This window comes from Natator depressus, chromosome 2 (genome assembly GCF_965152275.1).
Source record: "Natator depressus isolate rNatDep1 chromosome 2, rNatDep2.hap1, whole genome shotgun sequence".
Lineage (NCBI taxonomy): Eukaryota > Metazoa > Chordata > Testudines > Cheloniidae > Natator > Natator depressus.
The window spans coordinates 48,388,067-48,405,439 of record NC_134235.1 but is presented as its reverse complement, the minus strand read 5'-3'; the positions used below and the strand labels follow the sequence as shown (position 1 = coordinate 48,405,439).

The window sequence follows — 17,373 nt, the reverse complement described above, 5'->3', positions numbered from 1 at the left end:
TCATATCCAGCTTCTCATCCACTGTAATCTCCAGGTCCTTTTCTGCAGAACTGCTGTGTAGTCAGTCAGTCCCCAGCCTGTAGCGGTGCATGGGATTCTTCCATCCTAAGTGCAGGACTCTGCACTTATCCTTATTGAACCTCATCAGATTTCTTTTGGCCCAATTCTCCAATTTGTCTAGGTCACTCTGGACCCTATCCCTACCCTCCTGCATATCTACCTCTCCCCCGAGCTTAGTGTCATCTGCAAACTTGCTGAGGGTGCAATCCATCCCATCATGCAGATCCTTAATAAAGATATTGAACAAAACCGGCCCCAAGACCGACCCTTGGGGCACTCCGCTTGATACCAGCTTCCAACTAGACATCGAGCCATTGATCACTACCCACTGAGCCTGACAATCTAGCCAGCTTTCTATCCACTTTATAGTCCATTCATCCAATCCATAGTTTTTTAACTTGCTGGCAAGAATACTGTGGGAGATCATATCAAAAGCGTTGCTAACGTCCAGATATATCATGTCCACTGCTTTCCCCATATCCACAGAGCCAGTTATCTCATCATAGAAGGCAATCAGGTTGGTCAGGCATGACTTGCCCTTGGTGAATCCATGCTGACTGTTCCTGATCACCTTCCTCTCCTCCAAGCACTTCAAAAAGTATGTATCCAGTGCAGAACTGTCCAGTACAAAGATGGTGTCTCTTGGCTCCATGCTGGGATGAGGATTGGGGCATAACTTTGTTATTAAGAAAAGAGAGAGCGCATGTACATTCGGTTGCAATTTTTTAATTTTAATTTTTTTTTCATGAACTCACATTGCCATTCATCACACACAGAAGGATATTCTAAGGACTTGAAGTTATTCCTTTTGAGGAATGATACATGTTAGAATCTGAATTCAGTGTTTTTACTGAACTTATTCACTGACTAACCAGTAAAAGCTCAGGGGATAAATTCATCTTGCAAATTTTGCTAGTGTTCTTTTCTTTATTGTTACCAATATCCTGAAATTTTTAATATTTGAAAACAGAAAAGAGAAATTGAGGGTAAAAGATTGCCTTGTGGTTTTATATCCCAATGGTTGTGCACAGTTTACATTCCCTTTTGCATAAGTTCTTTAGATTCACTTTAAATACAAATAGTATAAGAGAGACGGAGGTGTTTTTACTTTAGTCTTTCAACCAAGAATCGATGTCACGCTTGTCAATCTCAGCTATGGGCTCAGGTTGGAAACTCAAACTCTACAAGTGATAAATGTTGTGTTTTAATACTGTGGATTCCTGCAAATTGTGTCCCTAATAACTAATACTTATTTGGAAGCTTCTATAAAGCTGGATCTATTTGGTAGAGCAAATAACTCTGCAAGCTCAATAGCTAGAGTTTATAGAGAGAAAAACTGAATGTTTAGTGTGTCTCATTTGTTGGTGGAAATTAGGAGAAGGAAGCCACAACAGAGCAGTGGCTGGCTGCTCTGATTCAGTAAGATGGCAGCAGGAGAGTATTTTTTTCTGTCTATACAAAGACCAAGATTTTCAACAATGAGTGCCTAAAGTTAGGGTCTGAGGTGTGGATTTTCAAAATATCCTAAAAGTTTTAAGTATCCAATATAATGGGAGTTGGACACTTAAATTCTTAGGCATCTTTGAAAATCCTATCCCTAAGTTCTTACTTAGACACTTTAAAAAGTGGCCTGATTTTCAAAAGTGCTAAGCTCCCAACAACTCTCATCAAAATATATCAGGAACATAACGCTAGCACCCATTTTTGAAAGTCTTGACCAAAGTGTGGTTTTCCTGTCTCTTTTATTATGTATATGCTGTCGTTCAACTCCTTATTTTATAATGTCCTGTCCTTCTTTTACATACATATCCAATAGATTTTGTTAGGTTTAAGAATACTTTTATCATATTTCCCTCACCTTATATTTGCTGTTTATAATTTTAAGACACTAAATTAAGTAAGCAGGGAAAAAGTTCAATATGACTTTCATAAAGGCAGTGAGACAAAATGCAGTGCTGCATATAAAAAGGATTAAAATTTCCACTGCTTCTTATCTGCTGTTTGTCTTTACGGTTTCCATTATTCATTCGGAGCAGGAGCTCACATTGCCTGTTCATGCTGTTTAATATCTTATGCATAAAGTTTGTCTTCTGAAATTTCCAGCCTTTCAAGACATTCTCCTCCTTAGCACAGATCTTGAAATGAGGAAGAGCAGAAACAATGCTTAAGCAAATTAAAAAGGTTTTAGGTGGTTACCATTTGTTGATAGCACTACAAATGTGTACCAAAAGACTGTTGAATCAAATGCCATAGCAGAAATTTGGCTGATACTATAGCTTATGCTAACATCACTAGTTATAACTATGAAGCTGTTATACTGGTAAACATTGAATATTTTATAAGGCTCCATGGGCTGGTTTTTGCACTAACAATCTGTACAACCACATTGATTTCAAAGAGGGATACCTATGATGTTCCTTAATTCTTTGAGTTCAAGATTCTTTCTGTAAAGGTGTTAGGTCTAAGGAAACAAAGCCTTATTTATTCTGAAGCTTTAGCAAGCACAATTTGAGAGGGAGAGGGGTCAAAGGCTAACAAGACTGAAGAGATTAAAACAAATGTGTATATACAGAGGGAGAAACTAGTGCTTTGCTTAACTTTGCTTAAGATTATGTGATACATAACAGTGTCAGGCGTTTTGAGTACTAGGTATGGCATGTAATAATTTAAAGTAGAAACCATATTGTATTCATAAAGCTGAAAGATATATAACTTCACAGCCAATTTCAGATTCATTCACTGTGTAACAAGATATGAGATGAGCTTGCTGGTAATATAAAACAGTCAGTTTAGAAAAGAAAGAAATGTTTCTTTTGTTTTGTAAGTTCCATCCCTGATAGGTATTGTCACTTTCAGACTGAAATAACATTGCTAACCCAGCTACAGGCAAATAGTCCCCTAACCTGTTGTCATTTTGAGTGCATAAAGGTTTTCATCATGAGCTCCTAAAGTGAATAGGAGTGAGTCTTTGGTCCCTCCAAGCCCCCTGCTCTGCTGCTCCTCCAACTACTCTATAAGACAATCTGTCAGTCCTCTCCCATCCCCCCTGTGGACTTCTGCTGCCTGAGTGAAATTCTTCAAGGTATGGAGGACAAATGCAAGGCCATCTGCATCACTTAAGTCCCACACTGGAGTTGAGCAGGGTGGACCATGCAGGGGAGCTTCCATGAGCTCTGCGTGCCTTGAAAATGGTCTTTATGTTGACCCCACTTTGGCAGGAATGGAAAGCAGCAATGCATTTGAGCCAAGGGTAGGGGCCATAAATGGATCCAGTTGTCCCAGCACACTGTGCAAACAGAGAGAATGAGGAGGTGCTGCAACTGCTACTCCAGCCCTTAGTAATGGGACCAGTTTGACTAGTAGGATTTATTAACTGTATACTTATTGAGAAATAATCACAAAATGATTATGCAAATCCCTGCACACTTATTGGCCATTGTCATCTGTCAGCCAGTGAGAGCACAGGGATTTAACTGCACAACGATTATGCAAACTGGGTTCCCACAACACAGCAGAGTCCAGAGAATTGCATGACTGGGGCAAAACTGTATTTTTGCACCACTAACTGTACTCGGTCCCTTCACTTTGATTGGCTGAGTGCGCCGGTGTTGCAGATGATTTACTCAGTAACTTTAGGAGTAAGGGAATTTGATGATAATTATCTGGTGGATATTAACATACCATATTTCATAAACCTAGCTCCATCTGGAGAATGGAGGTATGAAGTCTGCCTGAGAGCACTGTTGATTCCAAGCAACAGAAAAGGTTACTGAATTTCTACAGGGTATGCTTTCCTTACAGAAGCTCAAAAGAAGCAAATGGAAGATAATGCTGAGTTGATCCAAGAGGAATGCATATCAGAGAATGCAGATAACTCTACAGAAGAGCCTATTGAAGTAGGGCCAGATGCAGATGGGGATGGAGAAGAGATGACTGATGGAATAGAGGAGGATTTTGATGAGGATTGCAGCAATGAGCTGGTAAGAAATTAACATGCCATGGCTATGTATACAGTTATTATGAATAACCATGGAAGTCCAATAATAATTTTTTTAGGATCAGGATTAACAAAAATGTTAATAATGACACTTTGATGCTGCCTCCATCTCCGAGGGACTCCCCAGGCTTCCCCTGAGTCCCTGGGAGCCTGGGAAGACCCTCACTGCCAGAGTGAGGAACCTAGAAGCCCTAAGAGCCCTGTTTCCAGCCATGTCTCTCCAGGCTCCCAGCTCTGCATGGCAGGGCTGCACCAGAGCTGCAGACCTGGGAAACCCAGGCTCCTCTGCAGCCCACCAAGCAAGCTTGGCGAAAGTTCATCAAAACCAAAACATTTCTGCAGAACATTTTGGTTTTGACTAAACTGAATTTTCTGATGAAAACCTGTTTCACTGGAAAATTGCTGACCAGCTCTAGTGCTAATACCTGTTCCAGGGAATTGGTTTTAATACCAGTGGGAGCCATTTTGTAGACAAGAGTGGTGGTTTCTGGTGTTTTTACCACTGTATTGATTAAACCAGGTTTCAGGTTCCCTAATGTAGACATGGTCTGAATGGCTGCGTGTTGTACATCTTGGAAACCAGAGCCAATGTTTGCTGGGGTTATGAAATCCTTGTATTTTCATGCCTGCTTGTTAATTACATCATTATTTGGAGCAAGACTCTTCCCTTCTCTGAGCCTCTGTTTTCCCATCTGTTATATGGGAATAATGATACTTGTTCTCTTTTGTAAAATGTTGTGAGATCCATGGATGTAAAGTTGCTATACAAGTTCTAAGTAGTAGTAGGATATATTTTACCTACTGGATACACTGTAATTCGCTATGGATACCTTTGCATTTGGTGACTTTACCTCTCTCTCTTTATTTCCCCTCTACCATATGTGATATACAAGTATAAAGCAATTCAGCCATCTCCACGAGGCAAACAGATTGCTTGGTATAGTGTAGTTTAGGTTGTGAGGCAGAGAGACCATGAAAAGCCCACTAAAGACACTACCTCCATGGTTTAGTTCATCTCCTATTCATACTGTATAAACAGTGCACACCTGTGTTCATTTAACGTATTTAGAAGTATTTTTAGAGCTTCCTGGGAAAATGCTGGAAAACTGGTGACTGTGTTGCAGTCAGTGAGACCACTCTTGGTTTGCAAGAACAGTTCGACTTCAAGTTATGAAAGCATTAGTTTTCTTTATTTACTGCTTCTCCACCAATGATAAATGAGTGCCCTTAAATTCACTATTAGATCTGAGGATTCAGGTGATTGGTAGAGTAGATTCCTCTTCTGGTGCTCTTTGCCTTCCTATTGGCCGCATGTTGTTTTCCTTCTTCATTAGTTCCTTGTCCAGTGGTAACTTAAAGCATTACTGACTTTAGCTATGTGTGGAAGTGAAAGAGCCACACAATTAGAAAGAAGAGAGGGAGAAGGAATTGCTATGAAATATTGCTTGAGAGCATATCTAAGCAATGGGTAGTTCTCTTAGGGTGGCTGTTTTGGTATAATTGACCTATGTGTCTTTCTTCAGCAGCTCTCATTCTGATACTCAGCTCCTTGGGCAAAAGTTATTATATGATATGATATGGGCAGTTCATTATGTATTTTCTGAATTTCACCTATTCTATTATATATTTAATTTTGTTAAGATGCCTTCAGAAATTGACATAAATTTAATAGAAGATGAGATATATAAATATTATGGTCAAGTCTAAAGAAGTCTTGAGCACCTTCTCAACTCCCACTTACGTCAATGATACTTCAATCACTGAAAAGTCAATTTGCATCTTGCAAATGTGGGTCCTCGGTGTGTTTGTCTATGTATTTGTTCCTTATCTTTTTTTTCCTGGTATAATTTAGTTATGTGGGGCTTGCTAATTCAAGTTGCTTCTTGTTCATTTGCACACTCATCCTCTAGCTCCCAGACTCAAACTGATTCACATATCAATTGACTGCTGCTCAAGCAAAAGACAGTGATTGTTCCCCTTAAGAGAATAATCTAGCCAGTTTTTAATATAATAAAAGAAGTTTCACACAAACATGATTTCACCAAACTTTCCACATACAAAAATTTATCCTGGGGCTAGGAACAAATATGAAAAATTTCAGGGCACATTTTCTGAAATTTATAATCTCCTAAAAATAGGGATTTAGAATCAAGATGGGGAAAGTGTCTTTTCTACTGCAACACATATATCAGAATAACTGAGAGCATATGCAAAAATATTTGTAAAGGTGAATTGGTTCAGTTATTTCCTTGTGGAGAGAGAATAAGAAAAATCAAACAATTGATGATTTACCTTAGTCTAATTTATTTACAATACACACCTTTTGAAAAGCAATGTTAGAGAGCGAAATCAATGCAGATTAAGTTTAGATTATAGAATCACAGAAATTTAAGGCTGGAAGGGACTTCATGAGATCAGTAAGTCCATCTCCCCATGCTGAGGCAGAACCAAGTATACCTAGACCATCCTTGACAGGTATTTGTCCAACCTGGTCCAATGATGAGGATTCCACAACCTTCTTTGGAAGTCTATTCCAGAGCTTAACTACCCTTATAGTTAGAAACTTTTGCTTAATATATAACCTAAATCTCCCTTGCTGAATCTTAAACCCATTACTTCTTGTCGTACAGATTTAGACCTCAAATCAGCAAAGCATTTAAACCCATCTATATTATATTGTCCGAGAAGAATAGCATCCATCAAGTTGGATGCCATTCATAATAAATAATCATAACAAACTACAATAGTTACTAATAATGCAATGATGGTTCAGTAGTTATGCAGTCACTAGAGCAGATTATGATCTCAATTTTGTTTACATTGACCATCCGCAGGCACGGCTCACCGTTGCCAGCCAATGGGAGCTGCAGGAAGCGGCACATCCCCGCAGTCCGCACCTCTTTCTGCAGCTCCCGTTGGCCAGGAACGGTGAACCACGACCACTGGGAGCTACAGGGGACCGTGCCTGCGGATAGTCAATGTCAGCAAAATGTCTGGCGGCCCACAATCAGATTACCCTGATGGGCCACATGCCGAAGGTTGCCGACCCCGGCATAGATTCAGTGCAGTTATTCCCCATGTACACTGGTGCAGCTGAGATCAGAATTTATTCCCTATCTATTAACTACATTTCTGTTACATTTGCCTCACAGAGATATTTCATTTCTCTACATTGTCTGTTTTATAGCCCTCTGTAGTGTATGTATCCAGCCTAGTCTATTTTCTTGTCATTTTTCATGCTTTTACTGATTTTAAATGAAGAATCATGTGTCAGAAATAAAGGACACCAGTAACTGAAACATACAGAGCTCAGGGTTAGTTTTCTTGCTGCATTCAGTTTTATCATGCAAAAATTAAATCACTGCCATATGATTTGATAATATCAACATATCTTCTCTATCTTCATCACAGCACACTAGAACACACCACATACCTTGGACTATACAGACAAGACCATATTTCGACCACTGAATTTCAACTTTCTGACAAATTAGTATCTATAAATACAAATTCCCTTTAGTATCTACAAAGTATCTACAAAGTACATATTCCAAACATTTCCTAGCACTATAGAGCCTGATGCAAAGCGTATAGAATGACTGCAGTTAACTTTGGATCAGGCCCATTGTGATAATTTTTGTCCCTACTAATAAGTAACAAGGAATTACTTTTTTGGTAAAATAGCAAATCTGCATGGAACAAGAAAATTTAAATTTTCTTGCATTTTTTTACAAGAATGCCAATATTCAACAAATGCAAAGTAATGCACATTGAAAAACATGATCCCAACTATACATATAAAATGATAGGGTCTAAATTAGCTGTTACCACTCAAGAAAGAGATCGTGGAGTCGTGGATAGTTCTCTAAAAACATCTACTCAATGTGCAGAGGGAGTCAAAACAGAAAACAGAATGTTGGGAATCATTAAGAAAGGGATAGATAATAAAACAGAAAATATCATATTGCCTCTATATAAATCCATGGTGCGCCCACATCTTGAATACTGCATGCAGATTTGGTCGCCCCATCTCAAAAAAATATATATTTGATTTGGAAAAGGTACAGAGAAGGGCAACAAAAATGATTAGGGGTATGGAACAGCTTCCATATAAGGAGAGATTAATAAGATTGGGACTTTTCAGCTTGGAAAAGAGACAGCTAAGTGGGGATATGACGGAGGTCTATAAAATCATGACTGGTGTGGAGAAAGTAAACAAGGAAGTGTTATTTACTCCTCCTCATAACGCAAGGACTAGGGGTCACCAAATGAAATTAATAGGCAGCAGGTTTAAAACAAACAAAAGGAAGTATTTTTTCACACAACGCACAGTCAACCTGTGGAACTCCTTGCCAGAGGATGTTGTGAAGGACAAGACTATAACAGTGTTCAAAAAGAACTAGATAAGTTCATAGAGGATAGGTCCATCAATGGCTATTAGCCAGGATGGGCAGAGATGGCGTCCCTAGCCTCTGTTTGCCAGAAGCTGGAAATGGGCAACAGGAGATGGATCACTTGATGATTACCTGTTCTGTTTATTCCCTCTGGGGCACCTGGCATTGGCACCTGGCATTGGCCCAGAAGACAGGCTACTGGGCTAGATGGACCTTTGGTCTAACCTAGTATGGCTTTTTTATGTTATGTTTAGGTAGTAAAATAAACTGTACTGAAAAGAAATAAAAGAATCATTCTACTGAACCATACACATCTTACACAAGCAAGTACTACTGTAGCCAAGTCCTGTATTTACATATCTCAAGCAAAGCATGATGGATTTTATCTAGTGTATTTCACATTCCAGTCATCTAAGTTTGATTTCTAATACCAGATTTGCTTTAAAGATTATGAGCCAGATTCTGCTCTGAGTTGCATCAACATAAGCCAGAGTGATTCCACCCTAATCAATAGAGTTAACTGGATGTGGCTCTCCAAGATTAGTAGCTTGCAACATGTTTTCTACATTGCACATTTTTCCATTGTACTAGTTTCCACAGAAGAAACTATACCATCAAGTAGAAGGTTCAACTATTGTATCTGCTGAAGTGATGCTGGGCCAAAATCTTGTTTTGATTAGTCTGAATGTTTTAATGTCAACAGAAATATAGTTGGACAATTTCCCTGGTGTACTGAACACTTTGGACTTCAGTGAGCTTTTTCTCAATAGCACTGAAATCATGGAGTTCTTCATTCCTAAGACAAATGAATAGGTAAAAGGTTGTGTTCACTTGATGAATATCAGTGCACGATACTTATACTTGAGCAAGCTAAGAAAGTCATTAGCAGAAGCATACCTGACAGATACTAATGTGTTGCACCTTCTAAAGCTGCCGTGAATCTAATAACCTGTGACTGAAAAAATGGAAAAAGTAATAAAAGCATGTCATCAGAAATCAGAAAATTGCAAGAAACTTTCTGACATGCCCTTTTTTATATTTAATATATGCAGTATCACAATAGACTCATTTATTGTTCACACTGTTGTATAAATGAGTCATTGGAAAGACCTTGCCATCCCACATTTTTCTGGCAGCTACTCCGAGGTAGACTTCCTAAGCATAGTACAGGATTTTGAGCATGTTACTCTCACTGGTTGTAACTTGATTTTTTTTTTTCATCTAAATCCACTATAGCTTTAGGAATTTGTCCAACAAGATTTCCATCACTCACTTCATGTCTATTAAACCCTTTAGCAATTCAGTTATTTTTCTGGATACCTAAAATTGCACACTTGAAAAAATACTAAACAGGCAGGAGAACTTGCCCATCATCTTTCACATAGAATATCAGGGTTGGAAGGGACCTCAGGAGGTCATCTAGTCCAACTCCCTGCTCAAAGCAGGACCAATCCCCAATTTTTGCCCCAAATCCCTAAATGGCCCCCTCAAGGATTGAACTCACAACCCTGGATTTAGCAGGCCAATGCTCAAACCACTGAGCTATCCCTCCCCCTCTTTACCTACTTTTCTATGTAGTATCCAACAACAAAACTCTTTCACAACATCAATTTTTAAAACAATATGCATAACTTATATGGCTAAACTACATGCTTCTAGAGACTTAAAAGGTTGTGTATATGAGTGTGGGCTATTCTGTTGTTCAGATCCAGTGATTTGAGCAGGAACCGGGGAGTCAGGAATAGAAGTGGGCAAAACTTTTCAGATGAATAATATATTAGCTGAAATGTGATTTTGGGTTGACCAAAATTATCCAAAAATTTGGGTCAAACTCAGCAAATCGTTTTGGCCAGGAAAAAAATGAAATAAAAAATGATTTTGAAAAGTCAAAATGTTGTGTTTCAAGTCAAAGTCAAAACTGTTCAACTTCTCATTTCAAAACAAGGATTTACTTAGAAATTTTGCTAGATTTATTGTTTTAAGGGTAAAAAACACAAAAATGAAGCAAAACCAAAAAAATTAATTCCAGGTTGAATGATGCATTTAGTTCGACCCAGACCAGTTTGGGGTTGTTTTTTTGTTTTTGTTTTCCTTTCAATGAGAAAAACTGAAGAATTCTATTTTGGATCATCCTGAAACAAATTTTGGGGGATTTTTCAGTTGAGCCACCAAACAAAAATCAATTATTCACTCAGTTCTAGTCAGGATTCTGTTAGATTGTAATCCCAACTGTGCTGCTGTTCAATGTGTGATGAATATTATTTTTAGTTCTTAGTCTCCACTGGTGCACAAGCAAAACTGTGCATGTGTATACTTACTTTCTGCATGCAATATGAAAAATACATCTTTACCAAGTAGTGTATGCAGGATAATTACAAACTTTGTCAGGAGGAAACTCCAAGATGTCTTCAAACTAAATCTTTCTGGGTTGGAGGGGAAAAAATGTAAGAAGTCTTTTCCCATGAAACTAACAGGTATACCCTTCAACAAGACAGAAAAAAATTAATTTATTTTCTCAGAAATACTATACCCAACCATCCTGGGCCTCCTGTATTTTCAACAATCATTTACCTTATAGCATGGTCTGCAAAGACATATCGATAATTAGGTATGAGCTAATCTGAGTTCTCAGAACCTGATTCTCCACTCACTTATACTTTTCTTGACATCACTGAAGTTACTCCTGTTTTAAATCTGTGTGGGCTAGATTCTCAGCAGTCAAGCCGTGTAATCTGTTGAAGTGATTGGAGCTATGCTGATTTACACCAGTGCAGCATCAGGCCCTGAGTTTATAAAATTAATGCCAGAAATTCAATGAGGAAAAAGTTGGACCCTTTAGCATCTAGTCTCTTTTTGAAGTATGTTCCTCTGAAGTGAAATTGCTGGATGCGTCCTGTAACGCCCAGTAGAGCTAACAACTGTAATCTCCACTAGTGGCTTCCAGTGAAGAGTCCACCCATGTGTAACAGATGTATTTATGACTCTGGAGACATACTGGACCCTGGAGACATACTGGACCCTGTTCTCGTACTGCAAGATACGAGTCCCATTGAAATCACAGAAGTCATGTGTGTTCTGCAGTGGTTAAATCAGACACACCAATTCTGAGAAAAGACATTTACAGTTAAGGTTGAATTAGTGTTTTTCTAGAGAAAAGTAATAAAAGAACTTGGTACAACCTACAAGTATTTAGACCATTTCTGAAAAGTATGAATAAACTGCTAAAACCCAACACCATGCTACGGCAATCCAAAATAAAAATACTCTTAATTACTAGATATACTGTCAATAAATAAAGCCTGCTTTGGGGAAAACTCTTGTATACCAAATGTTAACAGGAACTGTAGCCTGACAGTGTTTTAGCTATGAGCCTTTTTTGAAACATTAGCATGGATGATATTTTGACAATATATTTGAAATGTAAAAGCATTTCTGACTACTGCTGTACTGTGCTGAGTTGTCTAAATAGCTTATGCCTAGCTCTTTTTTTGCTCTTCTGTGGATTGTGATTGAAAAGGATAGCTCAGTTATCTTCTTGCGCTGTTTGTTAGCTTGCCAGGTAGTCACCAGTAGATTACCAGTAGATTCATCATCACTGAGTAAGTTTGTTCGGACTCTTGGATCAATTTTTGTTTTGTTTTGGCTATGTGATAGGTCTCTATTGTTACCTTAAGCTTTTAAAAAATAACAAATGGTTTCTCACCTCTCATGGTATTCAGTATTTTAAAACATGAAAATATTTATTTTAATTGCCCATTTTTAAAACTACCAAAAGCATGATTTAAAAAAAATCATCTCTTACTGTTACACCCACAATTGTTACTGTGTCAGATCGATTCAGACACACAATAGTCTCATGACATAGGCCAACTATTGCAGGCTGTATAGTTGTACCCATGTTGGTCCCAGGATATAAGAGAGACAAGGTGGGTGAGATAATCTTTTTATTGGACCAACTTCTTTAAAGCTTGTCTCTCTCACCAACAGAAGTTGGTCCAATAAAAGATATTGTCTCACCCACATTGTCTCTTTCATAGCATAGACCAACTTTCATGTCAGGTCAAATATTTTTCTCGGATGGACACACACAAAATACTACACTGAATAGGCAAAATACATTTCTGATATAACTTGACTTTAATGTCTGATACTACTAGCCTGATTTTGCTGATTCTTCTCCTGATGTAAATCAGGAGTAACTTCATACAAGTCAGTGGAAATACAGCAGTGTGCAACTAATGAGAGCAGAATCAAACCCTAAGTGTTGTACAGAACTAGGCAGTTAACACTTTTTAACTGCAACAATCCAACATAAATTCCAAACTAGATTTTTGTGTGCTCATGAAAAATAGGTTCTGAATTTGTAACTTTAACTCAGGAAGATTACAGAAATTTTAAATAATTTGCTAATATTAGGACAAAATTACTTTAAATAGAGTAAGTTCTGTACTCACTAAGTTAACACTGGTATAACTTCTTTGATTTCAGTGGAGTTATTCTTGATTTACATCAGTGTAAGTATTTCAGTTGACTTCATTAGGCATTGGATCAGACCCCAAGATGTTGTTGAATATTTCCACTGCCTACAAAAGAATCTCCAGCCCAGACACGGAGAAGCAGTGTCAGGGGACCATGCTATTGCTCTGCAGTCTCAGTAGAAGTTTCTACCTCACACTGAGAAGTTCCTAAGGACACAGCCACGCCGCTTGGGCTGTGCATTGAACTAAGGATTAAACCTATCCACTCAATCCTGCAATTCTTTGATTTAACTGTAGTTGAGCAGCCACCATATATCATACATTTTTCCTGGTGTGCCAGACTTTGAAAGTACATAGCTTTAGTTCCCCTGGAAAACATTCATTTCACAGTCCTTATCAAAATGCTTCAGATTCAAGAATGGTCAATAATAAAACCATCAGGACGGAACATTTTCCTTCAAACCATGTCTGTAAATCAAAGAGCATCTTTGTGGAAGTAAAGTGGGGCAATGCTGAAAAGTCAAAAGGTAGCTGTTCTTTTTTCTGAATAAATTGACAAAAATTATAAACATTATTTTATTCCTTTCTACAGCAGTCCCAAAGACACTGTAGTTAGTGACCCATTGTTACCAAAAGGTCTTATTTTCTGAGAAAATATAAATATTATTTAAATGTTTTTATGACTGGCTAACACCATAATGACAGGTTTCAGAGTAGCAACCATGTTAGTCGGTATCCGCAAAAAGAACAGGAGTACTTGTGGCACCTTAGACACTAACAAATTTAATACTACTAAATAAATGGGTTAGTCTCTAAGGTGCCACAAGTACTCCTGTTCTTAACACCATAATGTGAAAGTCAGTTTGAATTTATCAGTGTGCGGCCATTTATGGACCTCAGAAAAGGGAAATAATTATTAAAATGGTAGCAATCTAATTCCTTTAAATACAAACCAACTAACCTGTTAGAAACAAAATTACTGGCTCAACTTTCCAGATAACAAGGTTTTGGACGTCGATTAAATTCCATTTTAACCTGGCCTACTCTGTTTGTATGTACAGCAGCAGTCTCCAGTTATGTTGCTATTGACCATTACATACATTAAATTTTCACAGCACTTTTCAAACATAGAGTAAGACATACTCCTTACTCCAACGAGCATAAAATATAAAATCCAAATTCTGCTCCTCCTCCCACTAAGGAAGTATAATCCTAGTGCCCTGCTGAGTCATTCTGCCTCCATAGATAGAATGCCTTTGTCTCGCCAGTAAAGTTCTCTGTAGAAATTATTCGTTATAAGGGAAAGATGGGTCAGTTCCTGGAAGAGGTGTGTTTGAAGGAGAGAGGGATTGTCAGACAACAAATGGAAGACTATTCCAAGTACTGAAGGCAGTATAAACTTATTTTAGAACCTAACCGTGCTCCCATTGAATTCAATTGGATTTTTTAACCATTAACTTCAATGAGAGCAAGTTTGGGTTCTTAGAGTATAAGGATGTTTGGGTGGGTAATGATCTGGTTCAGGATAATAAAGTCAACATCCATGTCACATGACAAAGGTCAGTATACACTGACTCCAGTAGCTACTGTTACAAAGATCAAGTTTTATTCTAACTTCTGAAAAATATCTAGCACACTGCCAGAGCTAATCAAATTATCATTAAGATACAAAAGCTGAAAACTGAGTAGAAGAGGAAGAAGGAGGCTGCATTTGCAATAAGGGAAGAGGAATGGAGGCCCACAGACTGTGAGGGGCAGAGCTGAAGAAGGTGACAACAGAGAGTTAAGTGAGTGCACCCAGTGGTTCTACATTTACATAGCACAATGCAATCTTTAATCCAGCATTTCAGTTTTTGTCATTTAAGTTTAATAGAAAAAACTCTTGAAAATCTCATAGAATAAAATTGATAAATGCTATTATGCACTGTCATGTATAGGTAAAATAAGTATTAATGGGGAAAGAGCCTAAGAGAAGCTGTTTAAAATATACTATTAAATTTATGTCCTGCTTCTCTTCTCATTTCCAAATGTTCTGGTAAATCTTGCTTGCTCTTTCATGCCATTACTTCTCTTCTCTGTCCACCAGGATCACACTCTCAAACCCACCCTTTTCCAAGGCAAGTGTCAAAACAATCTACCTCCCTATTTCTTTTTCTTTTTTTTTTTTTGATTGCCTTCATTCAGGACCGTATCTCCACCACCTGCAATACCTTCCTATTACTCAGTACTGTTACTGTCCCGTCCCTCTTCCTCTCCATTCATTCCTTCTCCTTTCCCCTGGGCCTATTGTGGACTCTCTAACATCATTCCAGACTCTTTCAACTACCTGTTCCCATTAACACCCCTTTTTTTCTCCCACCATTTTGTTTTGCCTTGCTCTTTACATTACCTACAATGTCTACATTTTTTCCCCTCTCCAATTCCTTCCTCAATATTAGACAAAACTGGGCAAGTTTAACAGATGTTTCCTTAATTAAAATGAGTTCTCTCAGTCTTTCGCTTTCCTAAACCTCACATTAGTGAAACATTAAAAAATAAAATTAAAAGCTTAGTCATGTTGAGTGGCCTTAGAGTAGGATTTTCAGCAATTCTTTAAAGTTTAAACCCTCCATTCAGTCCTGCTCCCTTGGCACTGGTAGGGCAGGAATTCTTACCTTTAGCATTAATGCTGATTGGATTACCGGTTCACACTGGGGAATCCCCACTCCTCATATCAAGCAGAGGTTAAAGCAGCTAAAATTTTCTTTTACAACTTTTTGACAGCACTCTGAATCCCAAAAACACCTCATCTGCACCATTAGCATTATCAGGGCTCATGCTTAAAAGTGAGCTGGCTGGCATGCCAATAGAAAGACTGACTTACATCTCATGCCACTAGAATGGGCCAGATCCTGAGAGGTGCTAAAATGGGATTATCATTGCCTTCAGCGCAAGTTGCAGCACCTCTCAGCATTTGGCATGATATTTGCTCATGTTTGGGGTTCAGGAAACACAGGGGCATCTGCACAGTTACTGCTCCATAGAGCTGGATCCTGGCATGTGCAGAGCGTTCTTCACTTCAGCTTGTTTCAGTGGGATTGAGGGCACTTAGCACATTGCAGAATTGAGCCGATATTGCACTGATTTTGGTCTGTGCCAGACAAACTCTTATGTCTCCCGCTTCTTGACTTCACTCTTCTCAAGGAAAAAAAAACTATGAATAAAAAAAAGAATAGAAAAATGTAGTAATTTATGTACATTATATTGATATATCACAAGCAGTAAAACACAAACCCATGTTTTCTAGACTGTGGGCCAGATCCTCAGCTGGTAGATACTCTGAAGTCAATAGAGATATGTCAATTTATACTAGCCAAGGATCTGGCCCATAATTAGTGCATTCAGACATAAAGAGAGAGGTGACTCAAAAATAACTATAGAAACTATGTAGACATCATAACTAAATGAAATGCAGGCCTATATAGTCATGTGTATTGCCAAAGATATTTACTAGATCCCAGAAAAACTGGCCAGAAACAATGGGGCAAACCCCTATATCGATATAAAGAGCCACAGGATCTGTACAAAGCAGACCAAGCCTCAATTATTAAGGTATTATGCAAAAGAGCCACAGGCAGTAAATTGCATGGTAGTTAGCTGGGAAAGATGAAGGACTGAGCTGACCGTGTCAGGATCTGAATCTGTCATCCCAGGGAACTGGTTACGCTATTTAGAACCTGAGGTTTAGATCACCAAGCTACTGCTTAGGATTTTATAAGTGTGGAAGTTTTCATAGGACTCTTTTCAACAAAGATGTTAAGATACCATTTGCTAAAATATTTCTGTGTGCAAATGGATGGAAAATAATCCATCGCTAAACTAGATGCCAAGAGGATAGCTAACAAAATGTCATTTTTTTAAACAAGGCTCCAAGAGCTATCCTGGCAATTCCTGGCCAGTAAACCTAACTTCAGTACCAAGCACATTCTTTGAAAGTATAGTAAAGAACAGAATTATCAGACACATAGATGAACACGATTTGGTGGGGAAGAGTCAACACGGATTTTGTGAAGGGAAATCATGCCTCACCAATTTATTAGAATTCTCAGAGGGGATCAACAAACATGGGCAAGGGTGATCTAGTGGATATAGTGTACTTGGACTTTCAGAAAGCCTTTTACAAGGTTCCTCACCTTAAGCAAAGTAAGCTATCATGAGATAAAAGGGAAGGTTCTCTCATGGATCAGTAACTAGTTAAAAATCAAAAAGCAAATGATAGGAATAAATGGTCAGCTTTTTAGAATGGAGAGTGGTAAATAGCGGTGTCCCCAAAGGATCAGAACTGGGACTAGTGCTTTCAACATATTCGTAAGTGATCTGGAAAAAGAGTAAACAGTGAGGTGGCCAAGTTTTCAGATGATACAAAATTACTCAACATAATTAAGTCCAAAGCAGACTGCGAAGA

At 38.3% G+C, this 17,373-nt stretch overlaps 1 protein-coding gene across 14 annotated transcripts in view; it reads left to right on the top strand.

Moving 5' to 3' along the window:
• The window catches only part of RALYL (RALY RNA binding protein like), a 581,991-nt gene that overhangs the window by 547,412 nt on the left and 17,206 nt on the right, over positions 1-17,373 (top strand). For 12 of the 14 annotated variants that reach the window (XM_074944165.1, XM_074944175.1, XM_074944176.1 and 9 more), the window contains one exon: positions 3,844-4,040. In XM_074944165.1, the coding sequence (XP_074800266.1) occupies positions 3,844-4,040 (197 nt within the window). The remainder of the gene's footprint in view (positions 1-3,843; positions 4,041-17,373) is intronic. The other 2 variants (XM_074944166.1, XM_074944163.1) reach the window with 1 other exon arrangement.